At 40.3% G+C, this 13,823-nt stretch overlaps 1 protein-coding gene across 1 annotated transcript in view; it reads right to left on the reverse strand.

Annotated features, from left to right (window-relative positions):
• Positions 1-13,823, reverse strand: part of ALK (ALK receptor tyrosine kinase) — a 527,922-nt gene that overhangs the window by 364,903 nt on the left and 149,196 nt on the right. The window contains exon 3 of the mRNA XM_074949139.1: positions 9,969-10,124. Coding sequence (XP_074805240.1) covers positions 9,969-10,124 — 156 coding nt within the window. The remainder of the gene's footprint in view (positions 1-9,968; positions 10,125-13,823) is intronic.

Consider the following 13,823-nt stretch of genomic DNA (forward strand, 5'->3'; position numbering starts at 1 on the left):
TCAACTTGGAACATCCTTGAACTTTGGGGTGTTTAAGACCCAGATCAGAATTCCAGGTCAGCTCAGGCCCGTCTCTTTGATAAATGAAATTACTGTGACACACGTAAAAAGGATTTGCAAACTGACCTCCATTATACTTTTAACACACCTTGCAAGGCTCCAAACCTCAAGAGATTGGAATCTGTGGTATATAGCAAAATGCTTCACTTCATTTTCCTGACTTTTCCACTTCCATGCTGGAAGGACAATGAAAGCAAGTTGGCCGGTGATACAAGAACCATATAAAGGAAGTTATTGTAGTTGCTTGTCCAGCACTTGATCACAACTAATGGCAAATACCAGAGGTTTCAGAGGGTCCGTTTGTATACTTCTGAGTCTGCAAAGTTGGGCTAGCTGTCTTGCTTGTGGTTGAGCCAAAGATCCTACGAGAACAGCTTTTCATAGGATGTTGGAGATTTCTGCTTCCAACCAGACATGGAAAGAGCAAAGATGTGAAACAATGAGAACAAAAGGGTAACTGAACTTTTTGAAAATCACAAGAGAAATGTCATTTTGGGTACAGTTTGAATTCATGGGTTCCTGGCTCACTCATCCTTCCTTTGATGCCTGAATGTTTGTAAATCAGAAAAATGACTGTTTCTGGATTAACATATCAAAGGATTTTGTTGAGTGTCTTTCCTTTATTTCAGCCAGAAAGGGGACAGAATGGCAACTTAGCCTCAAGATTTATTCTCTGTGTCTGTGGTTCAGAGAGGAGCCTTGAGGACAAGATGAGTCAACACCAGCTCTGCGATGTTGATTGACCTATGTTTCCGTGAGGAAGACCAGGCTGAGTGACTCATTTGCAATAAGATAGTGGTAAAGATCTCAATGACTACAGATTTTGCACTGATCAGCATAAGAATAAGGTCCCGCTATTTTGTTTTTTTGAGCATGTGTGGGCTGGACTGGATATTGATCAAATAATGACCTCTTTCCTAGGCAGTGGTCGGCATTCCAGAACAAAGTTTGGTGTACCATGGCCTGTCAGAGATCCCACAGAAGACCTACAAATACACAGTGGTGGGAAGAGACCTAGAACTACTCAACTCCCCATGCTATAAGGAAAGGTGAGTTGATGTCTTGTTCTGTAGTAGTTTACAATAGTTTTCTTTGATGGTTCCTGTACAGATGAGTATGTAGGGAATAGGGCTGACAATTGAACTAGAGGCCAAAGGGGTTTGAGTTCCTTATGGAGAGCTGGGTGCCTAACACAATATGCTAAATAAAGGGCAACATGGCCCAACCTAGGGATGGGGTAAACCTTTAAATATCCGTGCCTCAGGAACAGGACATTGCAACATTTGTGTCACTACATGGAAGGAGAAGATCCCCTTCCTAGATCCCAGCCCGAGTCCGAGACCCCCAAGGCACTACCCTTAATCCACTCTGGATGTACCAAAAGGAGACTGGAACCCTTGGAATGTAGCTGAAGCACTGATACATGTAAAGATGGCTGCTGTTGGGAAAAAGTTGGTCAGTGGATCTTATTCTATCACAGTTACTCTCAAAATAAATAAGTAAAAGAAGAACAGACTCATCTGAAGGGCCAAATCCCGCTCATGTGAAGCCAGATTCATTGACTGATTTCAGTGGAGTTAGCATTCTGGATGAATTTGGTCCATTAGTTACAAATCAATTTAAAGAATGGGATTACTCACATGAATAAAGTAAACAGGATTTGGCCCGATGCCTATATATTCTCCATTCAACTAGCATTTTATACAACAAGATGAGACCAAACTTTAGGAATAGTTTATAAATCATAACTTACAATGTACTTATTCTTGCACCCATGGAAATGGCTCAGAGTGATGCAGTGCATGCCTCTCACGGTATTAAGAAAAATATAAAAAGACATCTCAAAAGACAGAATACAGATGTCTCAATTACACTAACCTTAACATCTTACCTTTACATTGCAGTCTTCATTAGTCACTTTAACTGGATTAAAATAAACATAATTGTCTACAGTGTAAAACGAATACATATTTTAAGGCAAAAACCCTAGGACCAAATAATTACTTTGGTGGTTCCCTCACCCCCTGCTCATTACTTAAAATATATGAAACTGGTGATATTAGCTATAACCACATTAACAATTTCCCCAAGGAAGATTTAACCTCAAAAGGCATATACATGATGTCTTGGGTAATATTTTTGGTGACGCACTGCTTCCCAGAGGCACTGAAGTATGTAAACTCCAACTGGAAAGATATATTATGAAGCATCTATATTGGCCTTTGCTTTATGGATGCCTTAATAGAAAGAACAATAATTTGCCCAGAAAGCATCTGGTATGATACCATATGTAGAAACATTCAGAATATGTCAAATGCACAGTCTTCCTTTACCCCAGTGGGCTTCTTTAGATTAGGGAAAGAGATTAAATTGAAGTTAGCTAACACACACTGACCTAATCACAACCTTTTCCCTACTGTAGATGCAGGTTAACATCCTTTGCCTGAATTTAGCAGGTCTAGGTTCACCCTAGGTGGGAGTCTGGCCTGCTATCACATGCATCTTACCTTTTGGAGTTCTGGGACTCTGCCTTACCCTTATGCCTATGCCTGAATGGACATTTAAATGTACCTGGTATAACACAATAGAAAAGAGAATCTGTTTTCACTTGCCATTAAAAGCAATGAAGAATAGATTCTAATCCAACCTCCCTTGTCAATTTACTAATGCTTTTACTAGCCTCAAAAAAACAGGGCTGGAGAAAATCCCTTTGATATTGTGTATATGCTAAGACCATCAAGGGTGCAATATGATGCTAAAATACTCCATGGTCACAGAAGTTCTAGGTGTTAAACCCCTCATGATTTTATAGCTAAGGCATAGGAGATGGAAGCTCTACTCTCTGCTTTGTCATATTTAATTATGTACTTTATTAAATGTTGCATTTTGTTGACACTTATGATATGTAGTAGCTGGTGTCAGCACAGCAAAACAATCTAAAATAAGTACTTGGAATAGAAGTAAAGCACTTGCTAATAATTCAATGATCATTAATTCATTTACTCAGTGTTCTGCTTCCTTATGTAATGTATGGGTGTTCTTTTTGCTTATAAATAGTGTATTACGTAAAGAAAAAAGTGTGCATGTGTGCAAATGCAGTGTTGGATAAAAGGGACTGATTTGATAGCTATGCAGAATGAGGGGCACCTATCCTATATCATTGAAGTCAATCACTAAAATCTCATTAGCTTCAGTGGTGCGAGATCAAGCCCATAATCTCTATTTAGAAAAAAGAAAGCACAGACGGCAGTAAGGCAAGCTTGCTCTATGCTGCCCCTCTAATGTCTCTGTCAACCTTGACCATGTGGGTCCACCTCTAGATGAGAGAGAGAGAGAGGAGTTAACTTTTCATACCCATTCAACCCTCATTCTCTTCCAAGACTTCCCACAACAATGCCAAATCCAGCAGTGGTCAAGTACTATTTCCATCCATTCAAATCTGCTAAGTAATTTCTATAGCTACTTTGTAAATTATTGTGTAGTCACAGGTAATGAGCAAATCATTAATTTTACTGTGCATCAGAAATTAATATATCCTGTAATTTTTCTCTTCAGTTTTGGCAGAAGAAGATGCTTCATTTCAGATGAATTCCTGGTAAACCTTAACTGAATTAAGGAATAAATGAGCAAACAAATAAGATTTCCAAGCCAACAAACCCACATCCCCATTCATATTCAGTATAAATATATATACCTATTATATAATACTCACATTTAGAAACAAACACGTAGCTCTACAATGAGATAATAATTTAGCCTCTTTAAAGCAGGCTCATTAAAGTGAAATAATGTTGCAATAACAAAGCACAAGTGTATCACTAACTAGGAGGGTAGGCTGCAGAATGCCAAGAATATCCAGTCCATTTTGTCTGTGAAGAGGGAGCATGACAGTTATGAAAAGTGGCATCTTTTCTTCATTGCACTTTGGGGGTTTGGCATCAGGAGTTTGTGTTTTTAAAATCAGATGCATTTTAGTATTTTAATATTGTATATGTTCCTATGGGGCTGTGAGATAGTATTTGATATGTATATGCTGTCATGTTCAGTCTCCGAACAAAATCTGATCTGATGTAGAGCTGGTGGAGCTATTCATTACAAGCAATATCCATTATAAAAATCTAACCTCTTCTGTTTATAAGGAGCTTGTGCATCAACCCTGTGAATATCTTTTCTTTGCAATAGTATGGATGACTGATTTTCAAACTATGGGTTGTTTGCAAACAGTTTGCCTCATCCATTCACTATTTGTGGTGTGTGGTTGATCCAGTTAAGTCATACGATAATATTTCTGCTCCCTGATTGAATGACTAAATCTTTTAAGCAGAAGAATACTTAATAGTGAAAAATTCACTCCTGGCTGGATCACCATTTGGGCTCACATTTGTTAAAGATTAGGATTTGCATACGTTTTCATGAATACCTGATGCCATCCTAATGTTTACAAATAACTAACACTGACCTCACAGATCAAATGTAGCACTTATTCACAAAAATATTCATAAACCATTTTTTAAACTGTTTGACCATCTGGATTAAGTCCTAACAAAAAAGGTTGACCTTCATTTTTCCCTTCAGTTAGGAAGGATGGTGCAATATGCACTCAGAGGTAAAAGGTCTTTTGTTTGGTTTTTAAAGCAAAGCCTTTCTCTGATGAAAAATTGCTTTTCAACAAAATCCAAAATTTTGATTCTGTCAAAGTTTTTCTATTTTTGACATAAATCAATTGTATTGCATTTACAAATAAAATATTTCATTTTGGTTATCACAAATGAAAAAATGTTTTTTCAGCACTAAAAAGATAACTCAGACAGTCCATTTCTATCAGTTCAAGCCTCATTTCAAAGCAGGTCTTGTGGACCAAAGTCAGTTGTTACTTCACCCATTAATATCTCTTCTTCATTTGTCTATCTGACAAGTCCACCTGGTTCCTTGGGTATTCATCCTGTATTTTTTTCCCATTGATGAATGTGCTGATATTTCTGATTGTATTTACACTGGAAAAATGTTGTACTACTTAAAAACCCTGCAAGGGGGAAAAAACTAATTTCTTGCTAGTACATACTTTGATGTATACCATCCCGTTTGGTTAATATATAATATTTTGTTCCATATCATCACTTTTTCATCTTATAGCATCTTCCTCATTTTTCTCTCCCCTAGGGACAATAAATTAAAGGCAGTAGGCATTTATACTCCAGTAGTTCATTATCTTTGATTGCTAATATTCTCACTGCCTGGGTCTCATTCCACACCTTCTAGATCCTTTGCTCTCCCTTTTTTCGACAACATTGACAAAGAAGATCATTCAACTAATAAAATGTGTGTGTGTTTAATTCTTATTTTACATCTAATTCAAGGTAGCCTCAAGCTATCAGCCATAAGTTAGGGTATTACCCTCATTTGTCTTCCTTTGATAGAAGTATAATCACATTTCCATGGAAGAACTTTTTCAAGTACTTTTCAGTTTTCCAATATGGTATAACCTTGATATGAAACACTCATCTAAAAGGGGTTGTCTCCCCCAAATCTATTCATATAAAAGACAGATCTCCGAGTTCTGTGGATTAAGCCTGTTAAAGATCTGAATCTGAAGACCTGGAGATTTGAAAAAGTACAGATTTGGATCCAGTTTGCATTCTGTCTGTTTGAATTTAACTGTTGATCCTTCTTCCACAGGTAGACGAGCAGGAGGGAAGGCTCAGGGGTGGTACCAGGAGTGCAAGGAATCTTTGCTTTCTCCTTGTACACCTGACTCATGGGCCAGCCATAATTGTAGTCTTTGAACTCTGAGCACACAGTTATTGCTCCCTGCAAGTGCACCAGGATATACACCCTCCCTCTCTTCAAATAGTGTTGGAAAAAGGCAGAGCCTTGATCCCTTCTGGATCTGGAGAGCACATGCAGCATCTTGTTATGAGGTGGTACCAATGGCACATAGAAGGATTCTGCCTTTCTGGGAGGCACTGTACACCCCTGAGGCACAGTGTTTCCTGGAGCTCTTGATGTGGTGGCCCAGTACCAGTCCCCCTCCCCAGTCAACCCTCCCACACATACACACCTCAGGACTGTCTCTGAATGGCATTCTCAGGCATAGGAAGCTTGGATCTGAATCCAGAGTTCAGACACAGAGGTTCTGGTTTGGCCACAACTTGATTTTTGATGGAGAGAGAAATCTCTCTGTCTTACTTGGGATATAACAAACAGATACAGTAGAACTTCACTGATCTGCAAACCCAGTCATTTTAACCAAAAATCTAGTTGTCTCATCTGCCTTCTTAGCAAAGATTTAACAGCACGGATAGCACTGCAGCAAGATCTATTACTAATATTTCACTACAAAATATATTGCTGTACATTTGCTGGTAGAGTATATTATGAAGTATCATAAATAATTAAATATTAATCATACTTGTCAAAATAAATGAATACTTTCTGTGATACAGTATTCCTGAATATTTTATGGCATTTGCTTATTCATGAATTACAAAAAATGTGGTAACCCACAAAGGGTTACCTAGTCACTAATATGCATATGGGCCTGATCCTGAGCCCTACAAAGTCAGTGCAAGTCTTTCCCATTGCCTTCAGTGGACTTTGAACCAGGCTCCTACTGAAATTTAAATATAATAAGGCTCTGAACCTGCAAAGACTTACACATAAGCTTTAAGAATGTGAACATCCCATTGGCTTCAATGGAGCTATCTGCTTGGGAGAAATTAAGCATATATATATATAAAACTCTTTGCAGGATCGGGGCCTAAGCGTGTAGATTCACAGCTGATTGCATGGTCTTGGACATGGCTGGCTGATCCACTAACTGGGGGGAAAATCCTTTAGTGAAAAGCTTGCTGTATAACTGTAAATACAAAGCAATGAACCACTGGTATTCCCTAATACATACGCTGAAAGGTGCCTCGTTTACAAATATTCACTAATTTTCTGTAGCAAGAGTGTACCATTCAGAAGGTTTTAATAATGTAATAATTAATAACACAATAATTACTAGCACCTTTCTTCTGTGAATCTCAAAGTGTTTTAAAAATGTATATAAATGCTATTACCTCCATTTTTCAAAAGGATTGACAGAAGTTTGTCCAAATTCATACATTGAGTCTAAGTCACAGCTGGGAATATTGCTTCTCAGTGTCAAATATTATCAGTGAATTTCTACTAATCTTTATACATAAAGGGAGGATAATGGAAGCAGGCTTGGGATATTTGTCTTGATTAATAGGAAATTCACTTGACATGACTTGATAGTCAAGTGACAAGGATGAGTTAAAATGACTCAAAATCGGGTTATGCTATCTGCTTAGTTACTTCTGTTCATTACAGCTCATGAATGGAGATGAAATGGGACTCACATAATTGGAAGTACGCTGTGCAGAAAACAAACAGTGGGGGTTGGAATTACTGTGCTTAGTTATTTCAGATTGAAACAGACCACACAAAATGTCTCTGTGCCAAGCAGCTGTAATTAAAGTGATATAAAATAGAAAGCTGGGAGTGTAGAATTTTCAAATCCATCTTCATATGCAAAAGAAGTTACAGTCATTTGGGAACTCCAAGGCTTTTCAGGAGGTTCTGCAAGGGCTCGAGTCACCACAAAATGAATGATTGACTATCCTCAATTTGTCTATTTGTTTAAAAACCCCAAACAAATCCAAGTCGGACTCCATCGACTGCACAGGCTCTTACTCTAGTCCCCTTCCCAAGTCAACCACATGACTTAATTCCCCCTCTAGCATGGGTTGGACTTTAAATCTCAGTCCAACACTGAAACATTTACACCAACATGAAAACAAATCCTTCAAAGACAAATTACTAATTATTCAAAACTTAATAATCACAGAAGCAGGATCCAGAACACATTCATAGATAGAGAATTTACTCCCTTGAAAACTACACTGATGACACGAGGGCCAGGATTTCACTCAAGTGTACGTCTATGGGTACGTCTACATTGCAATTACACACCTGTGGCTGGCCTGCGCCAGCTAGCTTAGGCTTCTGGAGCTTGGACTAAGGGGCTGCTCAACTGTGGTATAGACGTTGAAGCTCGGGTCCTGAGCTCTGGTACCCTCCCATCTCGCAGGGTCCTGGAGCCCAGGCTGCAGCTCAAGCCCGAACTGCAATTAAGTCTACGCTGCAATTAAGCAGACCTTTAGCCCAAGTCAGCTGGCACAGGCCAGCCAAGAGTTTTTAATTGCAGTGTAGACATACCCTAAAAAGGCCAGGATTTCACCCACTGAGTTAAACTCTTTTTCCATGCCTTCAGGGCCCTCTCTATATCTTGAGCTTCTTATCCTATTGGGTTCCTTCATTCTCTCTCTACTCCACCAACTATTCCAGCCTCATCACACCTCCCATTTCTGTCTCCATGTCTTCCTCCCCACTGCCTGTTTGGTGTGGAACCTCCTCTCAAAGCAGTTCACTGAGCAACCACCCTTCTCATTCTAATCCTCCTTAAAGTCCCATTCAGCCAGAATTTCCATAAGAAGTGAAAGGAGAAGACTTTAAATATTTAACGCCTTCATCTAAAGCATCCCATCTCTGGTTTACCCAATGCATTCTGCTTTCTGTGCATCTCTCTTTGATGCAGGACTCTATTTTGTGCATTGCACTTAGCTAGGCTACTTAAATTGCTCTCGTTACTGCTATTCTTCCTTCTCTTCTCCCCCCCTTCCTTCCTATTGTTTGTTACAATCCAATTTAAGACAAGATGCAATGAATATAAGCTTCATCATCCTATGTGTTTGTATAGTCTCTAGCACAATAGGGTCCTGATCCTGACATTTCTTTCATCAGTCCAGTCTTTCTACCCATCCTCGATAAATCTCTTAAATCAATCTGATAACTCAACACGAGTAAGGTTGAAGGAATGCGCACTAAAAGCTGACGCATAAAGAATACTTTTTGGGAAGCACATGGGAAAGCATAGTACACAGTGAAGATAGAACAAACAAACATGTCTTTCTGAGACTAATACAAAGGAAGGTTTCAGAGGAAAAACTTTCCCCAAAATTTGTTTGGATGTGTCCCTACTTTCCTCTCCCATTTGTAGTTCCAGCCACTTAAATGACACCCTGACTTTTAGCAGTGGCAGTTTTCAAGCAGGTACCCACCACATGTTGAAGGAGGGTGGGATTTTCCTCTACTCTTTTAGGATTAAAAAGGCAAAGTGCATCTTGCTGATCCTTTTGTCATTTATAATCGGAATGAAATATGCTGCTGGTGTCAGGTTTGATTAAAAGCAAAATTAAAAAAAAATACCCAAGAAAGGTCAAAGAAGCCATCTTTGATTCAAAAGAGCGAGAAAAGAAAATTTATACACTTTTTACTTTTCCTACTTCTAGATCTCTTTATTTAAATGTACATTGCTTTATTGATGATAATGTCAAATGCTTAGTATTTATTTTCTCTCTAAATAGCTTTAATGGAAAAATCTTAAATCCTAACAAGAAAATTGTCTGCACTGGCTTGCAAGTAAGACAATAATGCAGAACACATGGATTTTATTCTCTGCTCTTCCACTGACTCACAGAATGACTTTGAGCACGTCGAACTCCATGCACCCCAGTGTACCCCGGGTGATGTGAAGCAGAATTCATCTTTCTCCCCCATCCCCACCAATAACCTCAGAGGAAAGGTGCTATAGACGTGTAAAATATTATTATTCAACTCCAAGTGCAATGTCCCGAGTCCGGTCTGGTTCAGATTTTTACAATCCCAAAGCGGATTTCAATCCAGTCTTATTTTGCTTCCTGTAGACAGAGCAATTCCCTTAAGTTCACATGTTGCTTGCCACAGAGAAAGGAACAGAATTGCCCCAAACATTGTATAGGGTATGGTATCTAGAAGCACACCACCATTATTTTAAGGAGACTAAATATACTTGCTCATCCTACCTCTTGGTGAATCCTCGGAGTGATCTCTCTCTGGTCCATGCAAAAGGTTTAGCTCCTCTGCACTCACTCTGTGCCAGGTCCTGTTGTGGTTTTCTTTGTCCTTCAGTGGAGGAGAATATTCCAGCTCACAAGGCAATTCAAAATTGCAGTCAAATACTGTTACAGGAAAACAGACAGTACATACAGGGTTAATAAAACCTAACTTCTCCCCTCCTAATCAGTCATATTTCTTACATGAGTTAGGACTTATTTTTATTCATGTTTCTCCTTGCATTTTCTCCCTTTCCAAGTAAAAAGGGACACAGGAAAGGACAGATCAGATCAAATGATAGACAGGAGAGGAGTTCAGAATGAACCAAACTCTAAAGGTGCCTTGTGGGGTGAACAGAACAGAAGCAAACCAAGAGGAAGGGCCAGAGGCCACCACATCTCTTAGGGGGAAAGAGGGCCAGCAAAAATTTTCAAGCAGGAAAAAAAATTATCTACAGCGGGGTAGTCAACAGACTGACTGTGGGCCAAATCCAGACCACCAGATGTTTTTGAAGAGACCCCAAGATTATTTACTTATCATTATTGTTGTTATTTTTTATTATTTGCTCTGGAGTCTGGACCTTGACCAAGAAATTTGGACTTCGAAAAAAAATAATTGGACTACCCCGATTAGAGAACGGTGACTGGATATCTCAGAGATTGAGGAAAATTGGATATAGAGCTTTTCTATTATAGGATGTCAGTTCAAATTCCACCCAAGTCAAGAGAAACTCATTACAATCTGAAGATTGTTCAGTGGTCTATGAATTGCTGGTCTCAGACCAGCTCCTGGAGGACCGGGGTTCTGCAACACACCAACCGTGAGCACAACTGGTATATTGTATGGCAGTCTGTGGTTAAATGATTCATGAGTGACTGAAGTGACCTTTCACTCACAAAAGTGGTCCTTCCAGGTGAGGCACATTTGTGCAGCAGTGGAGGCTTGATTTGCTGCTGAGTGTCCTTTGGGACTTAACCACCAAAGCTCGCTACCCACACCTTTCACCAGCACTAAGCTCTCTTTTAAGAACAGACTTTTCTAAGGATGCTTAAAACTGTTGGTGCAATTAAGATTCCTTTCTCTGAATACAGTATTTTCACCATCACATTATGGAGTAAAGTTGTCCAAGACAACATACCGTAATGTGTGGAATTCATCTCCAAGTACTATGTCCAATGATTTTTCCTCCTTTATTTTTTGAAAGCCCCTCGTACGTTGACTTCCCCAAACTTGGTCTGCAGTTAACAGTCCACAGATTTTGGGTGAGACTTGTGCTTCTAAATAACTCAGCACCAGATTTGTAAAGATGTGTATGTGCCTAAAGATAGAGACAAACACCTAATGGGATTTTCCAAGCATCTAAGCACCTAACTCCCTTTTGAAAAATCCCATGAGGCACTTATCTGCATGTTTAGATGCCTAAATACCTTTCAAAACTGGCCGTTAGATATTTTTGAAAAGCCTACTCTTAAGGCCCTTTTGGAGGAAAATGCTGTTCTCTGGAGATTTTCTTCAGTATCCACTCTCATGCCACTATTGTGAGATTAAAACAAATCATTTAAATTGACATTAGTCAAACTAAGATTTTTTTTAGACTTCAATTATGTTCTCTATTAAGCATCTAATTTCTTCCCAGACTGCATATATTTATGCAGTTCAGACAATTCTCCTGCTGGTATAACATCTTTTAATCCTAAAGTTAATACTATTGTCTTTTCTCTATACTTTCAGATAATCCACCTCTTTAATGAGGAAATGGAATCAGTGAGGTCTAGTGTTTGTTTTTTGTTTTTTTGTTTTTTTACATTCTTCTTTCTGAATCATATGTTTTGTCAATTCCTTTGTCACACCACTGAGATAATAAATGTAACAAATCCATGGACATGCACAACACACGATAGCCACAAGAATAGAACTCAAGTCCTTCTGTTCCAAATGTGTTGGCTCTATCTCTAGAGTTAGAGGATAACATTTTAGCAATATAAAGGTTATGATTAAGGCTACAATTTAGTCATGGAGATCGCGGAAGTCACGGAATCTGTGACTTCCAGTGACCTCCGTGACTTCAGCCTGCGGTGGTCAGGATCTGCAGGGTCCCCCACTACCCACGTGGGTAGGGAGCTGAGAAGTTTCACAATAAAATGCCCCCCTGTGGGGTCCCCTGGGTAAGCAACAGCACTGTATATTGCTAACACCTTTATATGCATTGGAAAGTATCTTGGGAAGGGTTGAAGGTGTGAGTGTGGAGTGAAAGATTCCTTTGCAGGTTATGAGAGGCCGAAGTGGGAGGAAGGAAGAAAGGAACGGGTTAACTTGATGATCCAGCTAGGCCCAAAGATAAGGAACGAAACTGCAGCCCAAGGCCAGCACACACAAACAAGCTCTCTGCTGCCAAACCGCCAGAAGCCTTTGTCTCAACCCCGGCCAGCTGTGAGCAAGGAGACCTGAGCCAGACAGAACTGAAGGGGTTGCAAAACCAGTAAGATTGCAAAGGCCAGTGAGTTGAAAAACAACCGTCTCACGACCCTGAAACCGGTGTGTTTTGGGGAAACTAAGGGAGCCACGGAAGACCGGTTCAGACTGGTACCGAGAGCATGGGTGGGGTGAAGGTCCCTGGACGAAAATGCCCCCTGAAGAACCCAGGGCTTAAAACCCTCCCGAGAGCTGAAGCAAGTCGGAGATTTACAGCGAACCCTCGATGACCTGTGCACAGGGCAGAACTCTCGTCTACCCTTCCCCCTCTTCTTCTTACATTACACCCAGGCTTGACCAGCCTTGGGTTGTGCATGTGTAAGTATGAAAGTGGGTTAGGGCTCAGGCACTAACGCTTTCTTCCTCTCTGAGTGACATGGGGCACACCCAGCACTCACCACTGTTATTTGGTTAATAAAGCTTTAAACTTAGTCACTTGGTGTGCTCCTTCATCTCCTTCCCTAAAGATCCTGTGGCCTCAGCCTGATCACCTGAAGCCCCAGGCAGATTGGTAACATAAATCTGCCACAGGGGTACCCCCACTGCCTCTGGCATCCCCCGGAGCTTCAAGCCACTGTGGGGTACCCCCGAGCTCCCATCTGCCACAGGTGGCAGGGGCCCTCAGAGCTCCTGGCAGCCACAGGCTGCAGGGAACTCCACAGCCTCCAGCTGCTGCAGGCGGCTCCTAACCCCTGCGCAGCTACCCACTTCAGACAGTGTGGGGACCTGCAGATCCACATTTCATCACGGATATTTTTAGTAAAAGTCATGGCTAGGTCACCGCTTCTGATAATTTTTCTTTTTTGCCCAGGACCTGTCCATGACTTTTACTAAAAATATCCATGACAAAATCTTAGCCTTAGTTATGATATAGTAGAGCAGATTTGATTCCACCCAGCAGGGGATGCTGTTGTACATACATGCTGTTAGGGGGCTTATTCCTTCACCCACTTACTTCCCTGGTCCTTCTCGCATGAACACAGAGCAACAATACCCGAAGTCCAAAGGTGCAAACAATTTGATGTTTATTGGGGTGAACTTCCAGCAAGCATGATTCCAGTTTCCTTCCTTAGTATCCCCCTTCCCAGCTCTGACACCACAGAGCCTTACCTGTGTCCCTGTGCCCATTCCCCCCCTTAGCAAAACATGATTCCAATTTCCCCACCCCCATTCCCTGTTCCCATTCCCCCCCTTAGCAAAACATGATTCCAATTCCCCCACCCCTCACTTCCTAATTGACTGCAGACTATATAGTAAAACTTGAGTTCTGCTTAGCTATACCTTAACCAATCATTTTACTGAAATTTAACTAACCAGTCCTAACATATTGTAACATGATTATTTAACCAATT

Source organism: Natator depressus, chromosome 3 (assembly GCF_965152275.1).
Source record: "Natator depressus isolate rNatDep1 chromosome 3, rNatDep2.hap1, whole genome shotgun sequence".
In the NCBI taxonomy this organism is placed as follows: Eukaryota; Metazoa; Chordata; order Testudines; family Cheloniidae; genus Natator; species Natator depressus.